The sequence below is a fragment of the Dendrobates tinctorius genome, unplaced genomic scaffold, assembly GCF_039654945.1.
Source record: "Dendrobates tinctorius isolate UK_male_01 unplaced genomic scaffold, ASM3965494v1 ptg000098l, whole genome shotgun sequence".
In the NCBI taxonomy this organism is placed as follows: domain Eukaryota; kingdom Metazoa; phylum Chordata; class Amphibia; order Anura; family Dendrobatidae; genus Dendrobates; species Dendrobates tinctorius.
The window spans coordinates 36,809,283-36,823,863 of NW_027361766.1; the positions used below are offsets into that span (position 1 = coordinate 36,809,283).

Sequence of the window (14,581 nt, forward strand, 5' to 3'; positions counted from 1 at the left end):
GATGGTCTGGGGCGACCCACATGACCACCTGGGTCCAAAACTGAGGTTTATTTTTAGCCAAAGGAGTAGCATCAATCCCCCTCAAAGGGATAGGCGTCTGCAGAGGTGTCATCGGAAATCCACAGCGTTTAGCAAAATCCAAGTCCATTAGGTTTAGCGCTGCTCCCGAATCCACAAAAGCCTTGGCGGAAAATGTGGACAGGGAGCAGATCAGAGTAATTGCCAGAAGAAACTTAGGTTGAACACCACCAACAGAAAACGTGTGCGCAAAGCATTTCTCTCGTTTAGGACAAACAGAAATAATATGCGAGGCATCTCCACAGAAAAAACACAGCTTATTACTCCTTCTGAACTCCTGACGTTGCGCCTTAGACAAAACTCTATCACATTGCATAGGTTCAGACGTCTGTTCAACCGGTGGCAACACCTCTCGTGCAATCCTGGGTTCACCTAAACGCCGATCAACCTGAATGGCTAATGAGTATGACATAGAATCGTCCAGACCAGAGGGAACAGGAAATCCCACCATAGTATCTTTTACGGCTTCTGACAAACCCTTCCGAAAGAGAGCAGCCAAGGCATTATCATTCCAGGTAGTAGGGACCGCCCACTTTCCGAACTTTTGACAGTACAACTCTGCAGAATCTCGACCCTGGTTCAATGCCAACAGGGTCTTTTCAGCCTGATCAATAGCATTAGGTTTGTCATACAACAACCCCAAAGCTTGAAAGAATGCGTTCACATTAGTCAGAATAGGATCATCTGGTTTCAAAGAAAACGCCCAATCCTGGGGATCGCCACGCAGCAAAGAGATGACAATTTTAACCTGCTGCGCGGAGCTCCCTGACGAGTTAGGCTTCAAGGCAAAAAATAATTTACAATTATTTTTGAAACTCAAAAATTTAGATCGATCCCCAAAAAATACATCAGGTGTAGGGATCTTTGGTTCAACAGCATGCGAACGAGCAAGGTAGGCGGAAATTCCCTGCACTTCTGCAGCGAGCTGCTCCACACGATCAGACAATTGCTTTATCTCCATTGAGAGAAAAAAAAAAATTCCCCCTACGGCCTCAGAGATATAGCCGAAAGAATATACACACTCTTTTTTTTTTTTAAACACAATTCTTTCCTGCTATTGAGTACCCTAGGATCTGCGGTATGGTGGGTGATTCTGTTATGATTGAGTCACCGTAGGAGGCAAAAACAAAAATGCTAGCTAAGTCCAGAAAACCAGAGAGGTTGGCAGCTATCGGATTGCAGACTCCTGATCCTATCCACAACAACTAACAGTAGCCGTGGGGGGTTCCTACGACGCCCTAGACCCCTCGATCACAGCCGGAGAATTAAATAGGCCTAAAGAAAGAAAGGGGAAATCTAAACTGCCCCAGAGCAGACCCCAAAGCAATAGGCAGCCCCCAACATATAATGACGGTGAAGCAAGATGAAAACACTAACACAGACAGAAAGATAGACTGAGCAATGACGGGGCCCAAGCTAACTAGATAGGAAAGGACAGGAAGGCTGCTGTCTGCAATCCGTGAAAAACCCTATGAAAATAAGAGCCAACAGACTGACAGTGAAAAAGGCCCTGAAGATGCTAGGCTTCGAAAAAGCTATGTCAGTACTCAGGAATATTCTGAAGACAGAGCAACCGGCAAAAGGAGATTCAGCTCACCCCAGCAGGGAATGGCAGAATCCAGAAAAGCAAGGAAAACAAAAACAAAACAAAAATGCTAACAGGCAAAGCAGAAATCTTAGCTTTAGAGGAGCAGGAATCAGACTGGTGTCCTAGAAGTCCACAGAGAAATCACCTGCAGGGCAGAAGGGCGTCGGCAGCCTTACATCCAGTCCGTGACTCCACTCAGCCAGTCATCCTCATTAGGCTCAGGTGCCTGATAATCAGGCTCACTACCTTCCCTCACCAGAACAGGGAGTTCACCAGACCTCAGTGACAAAGGGGAAAATGAACTCACAACAGGTCGCCGATCAGGATACCTGAAATCCCTAGCTCGCCCTGAATCAATCCCTTACTAGTGAAGTGGACGGTGCAGAAACTAATCCCACCTGTTATGAATGAGTCACCAGAGGAGGAAAAAACAAAAATGCAAGCTAAGTCTAGAAAACCGGAGAGCTTGGTAGCTAGCGGATTGCAGACCCCTGATCCTATTCACAACAACTAACAGAAGCCGTGGAGCGTTCCTATGGTGGTCCTAGACGCCTCTTCACAGCCGGAGAACTAAATAAGCCTAAAGAAAGAAAGGGGAAATCTAAACTGCCCCAGAGCAGACCCCAAAGCAATAGACAGCCCCCAACATGTATTGTCGGTGAAAACAGATGAAAACACAAACAGAGACAGAAAGACAGGCAGAGCAAATGATGGGGCCCAACTAACTAGATAGGATAGGACAGAAAAGATGCTGGCTGCAATCCGCAAATACCCTACCAAAAATGTCCCAACACTTCTGATAGGAAAAACGGCCCTGAAGTCACTAGACTTCAAAATCCCTATATCAGCACTCCGATATATTCTGAAGACAGAGCAAAAGAGATTTAACCGATCAGGGACAAAAATGGAAATTCAGCAGAGCCCCAGCCGGGGCTGGCAGAACACAAAACTAAGCAAATCAGACAAAATCTCATGGAACAATAACAGAGCAAAACTTAGCTTTAGAAGACAGGAACTGAACTGGAGGCCAGAGCTCAGAGCAGAGAAATCACCAGCAACCCTACAGGGCGTCGGCTGCCTTATATCCACTCAGAGATTCCAGATGTCCAATCGCAATCCACCTGTTCAGGTGACAGGTTTCTCCCATCCAAATCAGTTTCACCACCTCCTTTCACCAGCAGAGGGAGTTCATCAGACATCAAAGGTGAACGAGAAAATGAGCTCACAACACCCACCACTGCACTAAAACACACATTGAGGAAAGTGACAAACAGGGAAACACCAATTAGCTTTGCTCTGCTGCTAATGCTCCAAACAACAGAGTCCGACACCTGAGTGCATCTTTTCCTCCAACCGGATCCAACACCTTAGTGCAGCTTTCCATCATCAGAGTCCCGCATCTGAGTGCAGCTTTACAGCAACAGAGTCCAGCATCCGAGTGCAGCTTTCCAGCAACAGAGTCCAGCATCTGAATGCAGCTTTTCAGCAACAGAGTCCAGCACCTGAGTGCAGCTCTCTTCCAGCAACAGAGTCCAGCATGAGTGCAGCTTTCACCATAGCTGCCACTTCACCAAGCTTTTGCATTCTATTATCTGTTAAAATTTTGGTTTTCCAGTCTATGGTTTACTGTACAAAAGAATGTGCTTAATAAACTTACCAGACTATTGTAATATAATAGCTTGTGTATATCCTACTACTTTAAAACATTTATGCTGCTACATTTGCATGGGGAAAAAGTGTACAGTCTTATTTTGTTTTTTAAACTATTTTGAAAGTAAGACAAAAAACTATATTACCTCCTATCTGCCAGGAATACTCTTCACCCAACTCCCAGAGATGGAATGGGGACTTTTGTAGAGCCCTTCTGAGGCCCACTGTCCCGGGGTTGCTGGCAACTGGTGACGCAGCTGGTGACTAGTAAACAACCAGGTGTGTACTTCTGCAAAAACCTCTGGAGGTGTAGCACAAAGAGACAAGGAGATGAACCCTAATAAAAACCCTGAATAGATAGGAACCAATATTGCCAGCACCACTCACCTCCAAATCACATAGGAACTGCAGTAAACCGAAAAGACCTGAGCTGCGAATAGAGCTAAATAGCCCACCTGATGCTGAAGAAAATGATCAGTTATTGACTACTGCCCAATGATCCCCAGGCAACCACTTTTTGCTAACTTGCACATCCGAATGAATGTAATCCCACCACTGCCTAGTCCCAGACAAAGCAACATCCTCCATTGACTGGCAACCAGGGAACACAGTATCTCATGTTCCCTGGGCAATGAAATCCATGGGAGATACAGCATCCCTCATCCCTACACATCTTACTACTCCATAACGCAATGCTCCATAAGATTGGAACGGTTTCCAATGGTGGCGCTTGCGACTGGAGTAGTATAGCACTGGACCCGATCCATTCCCAGGTGGGTGCATGGAGCAATATTTCCTAACACTAGACTAAAGGTACTGTCACACTTAGCGATGTACCAGCGATCCCGACCACGATATGACGCGGTCAGGATCCCTGGTGCATCGCTAAGTGGTCACTAGTGAGCTGCCACACAGGCAGATCTCACCAGCGACATCGCTGGGGACGGGGGTCGCTACTTACCTGTCACACTAGGTGATCCTGACGTCCTCCCGCCCGGCTCCACGCGTCGCTCATCTCTCCACAGGAAGTGCCGCAGGAAGCTGACGACAAGAAGCGGTCCAGGACGTTCTCGCGCGTTCAGCGATAACCAGTGGGGGAGCGGGTCGGAGGTAAGTATCAGACACAGCGATGTCGCTAGCAATATCGCTATAACGTCACAAGTTATAGCGATATTGCTAGCGATATCGCTTAGTGTGACAGTACCTTAATAGTAAATCTGCTACCTTGTTGATCATGTATAAAAGAGCAAAGAAAAAAGTGTTAAAGGAGTTCTACGACCTTTTTTCTTTGCTCTTTTTTCTCTTTTTGTACTATTACATAAGCAATTGCACTTTATTTATAAGATTTAATAAATTATATATGTCCACATTAAATATAAGGTCTGCATGTTCTTAATACTCTTTCTAGGTTTATATATTTTAAAATTAAGTTAGTTTTCTTTTAGTGTATTTTCTACCGAAATTCAAAAAAAAAAAACCCATCCATATACTATTAGCAATATCTCAATCTAATTTCACTCTTTTGGTTTTTTTTGCATGAGTACTTTTTGACAAAAAAAATCTTATTACTGGATAGCAATTATTGTCTTTTTAATCAAGCTAACAAGATTAGTTTAATGTTAATTAGGATTATGCTAGTCAAGGATTTAAGGTTTTCGCAGCCATTCATTTACTAAATGATATAGCATAATTAATTCCTCGTGGATCATTACCGGGCAACAACAATGTATAAATGTCAATGGTTTGTTAATTTAGTGCACTTCCATAATTGGTACAGATTGATGTAAGGTAAGATAAGGTCAACACAGTGTGCGGAAAATGTATACTATATTTTTCTGTAATGGGTTATTTCTATGTTTTTTTGCAAGAAGTTAAGAAGACATTTGGGCCAAATGGAGATTGCGAACTTCATTTTATTCAGAGGAAGATAATAAAAGATATCTTGCCTCAATAACCAACTCATTATTGTATGACTTTCTTACTAGAGATTGGACAGAACCCATGACTAACCAGCTATACTATGTCTTATAGAAACCTCTGCGGAAAAAACTGGAAAAGCAAGTAAATATTACAACAGTTCTCAAGGACACTAATAAATGAGAAAAATGTGAAAGTGAATGTTTGACTCGTAGCCAAAAAATCTGATATTAAAGAAAGCTAATATACTTTTATTGAAATGTTGATTCATACATTGTTGATTCATTGTTCGTACATATTGCAGTGTTCTACATACTGTAGCTAATTACCACACTGCACTTATTTGACAGCATATTGCCTTGAATCTGCAATATTTTTTGGACATTGAGCAAAGGGTTGGGCATGTTGACACTGGAGGTCCCTTCCTAGTCTAACATTCTATGAGTCTGTGATTCTATGTGGACATCATACTGCTGATTTACAAAAGTATAGATCTACAGTCACTTAAGGTAGATTTTTCTCTGTTCCCAGGGTAATAACATTGTACAATTTGGTTCTACCATCAAGAGTTGCATGCAGGTCTTGAAGAGCCCAAGACGACTGCACTGGAGCAGTTTAGATATTGGAATGGCTATGACTGTTATGAGGTGAAAAGATGGATGGTGACTTGGCTTATGACTTGGTGTATCTGCATACAATACTTTGGCTATATTACCACTTCCCACATCAGTTACTTAGTTTTAAGTAGCTAAATGTGAATACCATAACCACTATCATTACAAACGAGCTGAAGAGCCTGGTGCTGCCCAGGCATAGTAACTAACTATGGTTAGTTATAACAAATTATAATGATTATATCTATATATATATATATATATATAAAGCTGAGTGTATAGCCCAGCTCACTCCGCATAGCCGCATTCACTATAATATCCCACATAATCCCGTCAGCCAGAGCTACCGGGCTACTTCCCATAATATCCCACATCATCCCATCAGCCAGAGCCAGACTACTATCCCTAATATCCTACATCGTCCCATCATCTAGAGCCACTGGACTACTACCCATAATATCCCACATCATCCCATCAGCCAGAGCCACAGGAATACTACCCCTAATATCCTACATCGTCCCATCAGCTAGAGCCACCGGACTACTAATATCCCACATCATCTTGTTAAAGCCACCGGACTACTACCCCTTATATCCCACATCATCCCGTCACATCCGCCAGACTTCTACCTCAATATCCCACATCATCCTGTCAGTCAGAGCCACCGGACAACTACCACTAACATCCCACATCATCCCGTCAGCCTGGGGTCAGAACCAGAGTGCTGAGTGGATTTACTCTAACTTCCATACCAGAGATCCCTTTAAGAAAGCCTGGGATCAGAACCAGAGCACTGAGTGGATTTGCCCTGACTTGCATATCAATGATCCCTTTAATAGAACTCTGGGGTCAGAATCAGAGCGCTGAGGGATTTGCCCTAACTTCCATACAGGAGATCCCTTTAAGAGAGGCCTGGGGTCAGAACCAAAGCACTGGATGGATTTGCCCTGCCTTCCATACCGGAGAGGCCTTTTAGAAAGGCCTGGGGTCAGTACCAAAACGCTGAGTGGATTTGCCCTAACTTGCATACCATTGATCCACGAGAGGGGGAGATTCATTTCTGTCATGTGCTCTGTCCTCCTTTCTGGGGGAAGACAATGGCTGGGAGCTTATGTTCCTGGGGATGCTAGATTTTTCCAACCATGTCAGTGTCTGCTGAGGTGTTGTCAAGTGGGAAAACTTGCTCATAGCAACCAATCACAGCTCAGCTACTTTTAACCAGCTCTGGTGAAATGAGAGATGCTTAGTGATTGGTTGCAAGGAAAACTGTTGGTCATAGCAACCAATCACAGCTCAGCTTCTTTTGAAAAGCTCTGGTGAAATGAAAGATTCTTCGTGATTGGTTGGTGATACACACATACATACATACATACATTCATTTTTATATATAGAGATGGCTTCTCTAAAATTGTGATTGGTTATACCAGTTAGACTGCTAATAGAATAATTAGCAAGAAGATCCAGGTTAATGGATTTAACTGTGATGTAAGTGAAATTTTAAGAGATCTCATGCACATGCCACCAAGAAAATACACAGCTTTCATTAACACTGTAGATGCTATAGGTTTATAATCATCTCCTACAATATATCAATTTACTGCGTGCTGTGGATATCACTGCAAATTTTACTACATGCAGCTATAAACCTCATCCCTTTTTCTGATACTACACTAAGGTTATTTGGAAAAATGAAATAGGACTTTTTAAATATGGCGATCAGCCAGAACAGAAAACATAATATTCAAGGAACAAATGTTTTAAAAACATATTTAAAGTTTTTATAGTCATTTTTTTTAAAGTTCCCCAATTATAAAAGAAAAGACAGCACTGTGATAATAGGGTGCTAAACTATATGTGGCTGTTAACTAAATCACGCTCTTTATGCCAAAAAATAAATGTGTTAATATGTTAATTAAATTTATCTCAGAAAAGTTTTTCAAAATACATTTGATTTGTAGTAAAAGTAACAAAAATTTTATGGAACTGATGATTCTTCCCGTCTTCAAAACAAAAACAAGTTAATCAAATACAAAACGGAACAAACTGTTTTCCTTAATTGCTTTTTATACTTGTTACTTTGATCTGAAGCACTTTGCTTTAATGTATCACAATTGACAAAAGCTGCAGTATTTTAAGTGCAAAGCTGTATTCATTATTTATATATATATAACTAATTCATGTATACAGTAGATATTTAAATGCATCTTAAGTTCTCTTTTTAAGCAGCCGCCATAGTCTGTGAAAATGGGTCAAAAAATGAAGTAAATCAGTATCTGTTTCCAGATGGCCGTAGTTTTGTTTAGATAAATGTAATTCATTTTTCTTTTTGCCTTGTGGTTTTCCTTGACCTTTTTTACACTGAAATTTCCAAAATGGCTTATGTGCTTCATGAAAGAAAAATTGTTTTCTTGTCTTTGACAAGTTTTTACAAAAAACAATAACCATTGTGCCAAAAAACTATCATAAATAAAAGTATTCCAAGCGGACACAAAAAGCCAGCTTAATTTAAAAATCATAAAACTATCAAAACAACAAAAGCCAAATTTTATAACGGTGCAAATCATGAATTTGTGGAAAATTAAAATAATCACTAATTGAGATGTTTGCCCGAGTTTTCTGAAAGGCGTAAAGGAAATTTGGTCCTTGGTCCATAGCATCACAGTTATAGCACTAGGCACTGCCTCCTGGGAACCCTGTGTGGAACGCGATGCTCCTCAGTCTGGATACTAGTTTCTCATCAATCAACAAGATCCATCCCACCTCGTAGCCATTCAACCCACCAAATATTGGGAATCCAGAGCTGAGTAGGTAGAAAGTTGCTACTGTCACACCTATGTGCCATTTAAGTGAACTTTGTAATGCCATTTTCTTGACTAGAGCTTACAATTTCTAATGACTTGAGTGTTCATCTACAATACTCTGTGTTTTAACATCTTTGTATATTTTTATTTTCTCACATATGAGCTGATAGTCTTTTATATAGACATTCTTATTGAGAAGTATTTATGAAAATAAAGAGGGAAAAATGAAAAGATTAATAAGGCCTTAACAGTTTATGGTTAACTTGGGGTGATGAACGGTGCATTTAGCAGTCTATATCTCTTCGTTTTCAGAACCACTAAGGTGCCAGAACCAAGAGGTAATTGGAGGGCCATATCCAAATGTTCTAACTGAAGATAAGTGATTCAGTATTTTCACTTCATATCAAATTTAATGCGGCCCATCAGAAATCTTGATCAAATAATCTAATTAAAATTTTCCACAAGTATAAGTTTTATCAAGCATACTTTTGCATCTATATATTATTTTTCAATTGTGATTACTTTTAGTAGTTACACAACCTCTTAACGGGATTATTTTAAGGTTCATGTTATAACCTTAGTTCTAGGACTTAAAGTGGGTCTTCTGACACGAACTAACTCTATTAGGCTGTTAGTTTAGGTTAGGAGACCCACAGTCAGAACATGGAGCCATGGAGCATACAGTATGGAAGCTATATGGTCATCTGAATAAGCCCTTAGTCTGTCAAAATGTATTTCATGAAGTTAATATTGTAAATGTTGAACTGTAGTTAAAATAAAACTATTTAAATTATACAGGGTCTCAATAAACCTTGACCAAAAGTTTTACCCTAAGAACATAACATGCATTTGTATATTTGGATATTAAAGGGGATCTGTCTACAAATTTCACTATATAAGCTTTGTACATTATTGTACTTTTTATACATGTCAGAAAAACTAAATAATTATTTTGAAGAGTTTTCCAGTTTGATACTAACATGAATATTTTATGAGGATCCATCCACTAAAGAGTGAAATCAGAAATTCATATTAAGCTTTTTTTGTCTGCGTAGTGGTCAATGTTGCCCATTCACTAAAATTGCACAAATCTTATACCACAGGGTAAAGGTGTGTCTTGGCTCAACTTTTCATACAGTATTGCAACATTTTAGCAAAAACCCCTATTCACATGACAGCCATGGGGAGGCTACATGGACATCAGTGTTGCCAACTTTGGACAAATAATCCAAAAAAGTGGACATATAATATATTTTACGGACACATTAGAAAACCACAATCAATTTCTATGATTATCATTGATACATGTCTTTAGCCCATAATTCTGAGATGAAGACATCTGTTGTATTCACTGTGAACTATAAAATGATGATAATTGCAGTCAAAATAATCTACATACATTTCTCCAGCTTAAAAAGTGATGGAGGTTTCAATTTTTTTATTACAGACAAGACAAAATAGTTCCCTGTTCTGTAATTTCTGGGCGATTGGAAACCCTGGTAGAGACATAACATCATCAACTCCTGAAAGAGTATCACCAAATACTTTTTTCTTCCAAAGGTAATCATCCCAAACCACTCTTCCAAATCTCAGTTTGTGCCAAGGCCTGGAATAATATACTGAAGAACAGATTTGTTTATATTCTTGCTTTTTTTTTTGTAGAAGCCTTCAGAATAGGAAAGCAAAGTATGTGCTCTTTCCTAAACAGTAAAAATAAAAGTATGCTAACACATACCACACTACACCCCCAGGAAGAGGCGAAACGGGAGTCAGAGTTCCCATCTGTGCAGTCTAAAAATCCAGGTATTTTCTTCACTCACAGAGCATCCATGCATTTTCCTATATGTACATTTCATTTTTCCATGTACTTCTTTTTCTTTACTTTATTGAGTTTCCTCAGCAATAGTACTATATCTAGACATATACTGTATATATGTTGTCTTACAATTTGTTGTGCACTAGCTGAACATTGCATTTTATGTGCTGTTGCATCTTTATTTCTCAGCATTTCAGTGTGATCACTCTCTATCTGGGCACTTTAGTATGGCACTACTTGGTACATGCACACAGCATATGACCCATTAACTTCTATTGTAGCCCTTTTATTATTATTATGTTCCCTTTTTTCTCTACACTTTCATGTAATACCATACCTTATCATTTTTCTATTTTGTACTCTATCTTGTTGCTCTGTGCTTAAGTTTATTTCAATGCACCAGCAGCTTTCTTCTAGATGGTGCTTCTGATAGCTATCTCGAAACATTTCGAGATTTGCCCACTAGATGACATTATTCATAATGTAACATATGTATACATATATATATATATATATATATATACTTACCTGTGATGTTCATTATGTTTTAATGATTATTGTTTCTGCCCAGGCTTCACTTTGCTTTTGTTCAATATTTCCCTTAGGGCTCATACTCACTTGCGAGAGACTCGCACGATTCTCGTGTGAGTCTCTTGCTTAAAGGCCTGGCACTGCCGACATCACTTGGACCGGAGTGTGCGGCTGCATGTATTTCTATGCAGCCGCACTCTCTGGTTCCAGTGCCAGAGGCAATGCCAGGTTTTCATGCGAGAGACTCGCACGAGAATTGTGCTAGTCTCTCGCAAGTGAGTATGAGCCCTTATTATTACTATTTTGTAGATTTTTTTTAATGATTGGTTGCAATAAAGTTTTTCTGATTTTACTTAGGTCTTTGTAGCTTCCTTCTTTTGGATATACTGTATGCTATTGGAAGTGTCCCTATTTATTCTTTTTGATTGTTATTTGGTACAGAACACTCTTTCAGTCTCCTGTAGTCAAAAGGAGCTATATCATAGTAACATAGTAACATATTTAGCAAGGCCGAAAAAAGACATTTGTCCATCCAGTCCAGCCTCAGTTCGATTTGTTACATGTACGTACTCATTTACAGAGTCTTACTTGAAACTTTTTTCTGACACCATGCATCGCCTCCACACAGAGCGCCCTGCTGGAGGAGGAAATAAACTTTATTCTTCTTGGCAATATTTGGCGTTCAGTCATATTGGTGACACATGCATGGTTTCAGTCATTGCTCTGTGTACAGAAAGTGTTGGCTGTAACCGCATCCATGGCACTGACTGACAGCCGGCTCAGTATTACGACTGAAACCATGCCAGTGCCACCAAAATGGCTGAAAGAACAAAGCTGCCATGGGGAATAAAGTTAATTTCTTCACGGCAGTGGGGCTCTCACTAATGGAGCCGCATGGTGTTAGAACGAAATTAACCTGCAGATTGGCCTCATATTGGCAGGTTGGTAGCGTTTTTTTGCATCACAGGTACTTTTTAAATACACCAATGTAAAAAAGAGACAAAGAATAAATGTGAAACTATTTCATACTTGAAACATGGACACTAGTGGAATCCTTTATCAAGACAGAATGACATCATTGCACAAATAAAGCATAGCCTTCATCTATTAAACTCTCCTAAAAAATTAAACATGATATTTAATTAGTTTTTATGAAAAAGAAGACCGGCACTTACTAGATTACCTAAAACTATTCATAAAAGTCCACTTAGTCATGTTTTAATATTGTTTTCTCCCTTCAGATATCTGATAACTGCTATTAGATGGATCCTCGAGTCCTTCTTAAAGCTGCAGGCTTTCTCTTCTTGATGATTATCGGTATACCAGGGAATGTCTTCATCTTGATTCAGTTTATTTGCCTGAAGATCATAGAAAAGAAGCTTCTTCCAGCAAATATCATGCTTGTCATTTTGGCCCTGGCAAATCTTCTTGTTCTCTTTTCTCGAGTTTTACCTCAGTCTTTGGAGGCAATTGGGCAGAATAATTTACTTAGCGATACAGAGTGCATGCTGATCATATACACCTACAGAGTTAGCAGAGCTATGTGTATCGCCATCACTAGTATGCTAAGCTGTCACCAGTGCATTCTTATTGCCCCTAATTCTGGAGGGTGGTTTTTACTGAAGCAAAAGGTTTCACAAAACATGTCTATCGTCATATCCACCGTATGGCTTATTATTCTCATAATGTACCCATACAGCATGTCTATATCACGGGCAAAAGGGAATTTTACAACGTCTCCATTCACACTTCATGTGGTTTTCTGCAATATAGATTTTAAAAATTATTTCTCCTATATTCTAAATGGTGCTTTTATGGCCTCAAGAGATTTCATTTTTGTGGGGCTAATGACATTGGCAAGTGGCTACATAGTATACCTATTGATAAACCATGAGAGGTCTGTAAGAGAAATTAGGAGCTCAGACAAAAGGAAAAGGAAATCAGTGGAATACAAAGCTTCAAGAGCAGTCATCATGCTTGTTGCATTATATGTTGTCCTCTTTGGCCTGGATAACTCCATGTGGATTTATACACTGACTATGTCTGATGTAAGTCCTGACATGAATGATGCTAGGATAATGCTTGCTTGTTCTTATTCTGCCATCAGTCCCTTAGTGATTATTGCTACTAATCAAAAACTGCAACAAAGGGTTAGATGTAAGCCCAAAAACAGAGCAATTCTTTGGACTTCTCAAAATAGTTCAACGTGTGATTTAAAGCCATAAGCCATAGAACTCAATGGATTCTTCAGATTCTATAGAAGATGTGGTCAAGAAATGTAGAGATTTAGTTTAAATCTAAATTGAGAGTCCTCAGTGGCTGAAAAGTTTTAAAGGTTAACTGAAAAGATATCAAATAGCTAGCTTTCAAAACTAATCAGGTCCTTTTGTCAGGAAACTGTGCCTAAGTAGAGATGAGTGAATTTATTTGAGTGGAATTTTGTTCTACTCAGTTTTTACAAAGCTTGTACTTTCCATATCATATTTTTTTTTGTAATTCACTATATGTGAAATTAGCAAAATGGCAACCTATCTGAAGAGTAAGAAATTATATTATCCTGATCGGGTGAGCAACAGGCACGGAAGCCTGATCAATGGTACAGTTCTCCTGATGAAGATTGCTTTAGGCATGGAAGCCTGATCAATGGCACGGATGCCTGATTAACTGTACAGACCCCTCTCCCCAATCGAGTAAACAACAGGCATGGTGGCCTGGTAAACTGAACTGTCCACAACCTAAAATACAAGTTTGAAGCCAAGAAGGATTAGAGAGTTGACTCTATTAGAGCCTGGAGCAGTAACCGCTATTGGAGGAATGAGTGGCTGAGAAGAGGCTCTTATTAATCCAACTCAGACTGTGACTATAGGGAAACTAGTGCATCCTTCTTAATATTGCTAAATACGTTTGCCTTGCATATGTCAGATTGCTAATCCAGGTAGTTAACCATTATCTGTACTAAGGGAGGTTAAGGAATGCTTATTTAACGATTAGCCTACCTCTAAATGTGGTAGTGACGGTTTTATTATTTTATAGGGCAGTGGATAGAGCTATAGGAGCAGAGCTTTGGACAGACAATAACCGCTAGGCAGAGAAATGTTGTTATAATTCATTGCCAGTAACTTTCTAATTGTCTATTATTTGATAATGCCTTTTAACCCTCTGAACTCTACATAGTTATTAACCCCTTCATGACCGGAGGTATTTTCCTTTTTTCTGTTTAGTTTTTTGCTCCCCGTCTTCCCAGAGCCATAACTTTTTTATTTTTCTGTCAATATGGCCATCTGATGGCTTGTTTTTTTGTGGAATGAGTGGTACTTTTGAAAGACACCATTGGTTTTAAAATATTGTGTACTGGAAAATGGGAAAAACATTCCAAGTGCGTTGAAATTGCAAAAAAAAATACAATCCCATAGTTTTTGCTTTGCTTTTTTTTACTAGGTTCACTAAATGCTAAAACTGGCCTGCCATTATGATTCTCGAGATCATTACGAGTTCACAGACATCAAACATGTCTAGGTTGTTTTTTATGTAAGTGGGGAAAAAGTTCCAATCTTTGCTAAAAATAAAGAAAAAAGCGCCATTTTCC

General features: G+C 39.5%; 1 protein-coding gene across 1 annotated transcript; it reads left to right on the forward strand.

Annotated features, from left to right (window-relative positions):
- The first annotated feature begins 12,257 nt into the window (after positions 1-12,257).
- On the forward strand, positions 12,258-13,220 carry LOC141099163 (olfactory receptor class A-like protein 1). Its single transcript, XM_073587308.1, has one exon. The coding sequence runs from the start codon at positions 12,258-12,260 to the stop codon at positions 13,218-13,220; it is 963 nt and encodes a 320-aa protein (XP_073443409.1).
- The last annotated feature ends 1,361 nt before the right edge of the window (positions 13,221-14,581 follow it).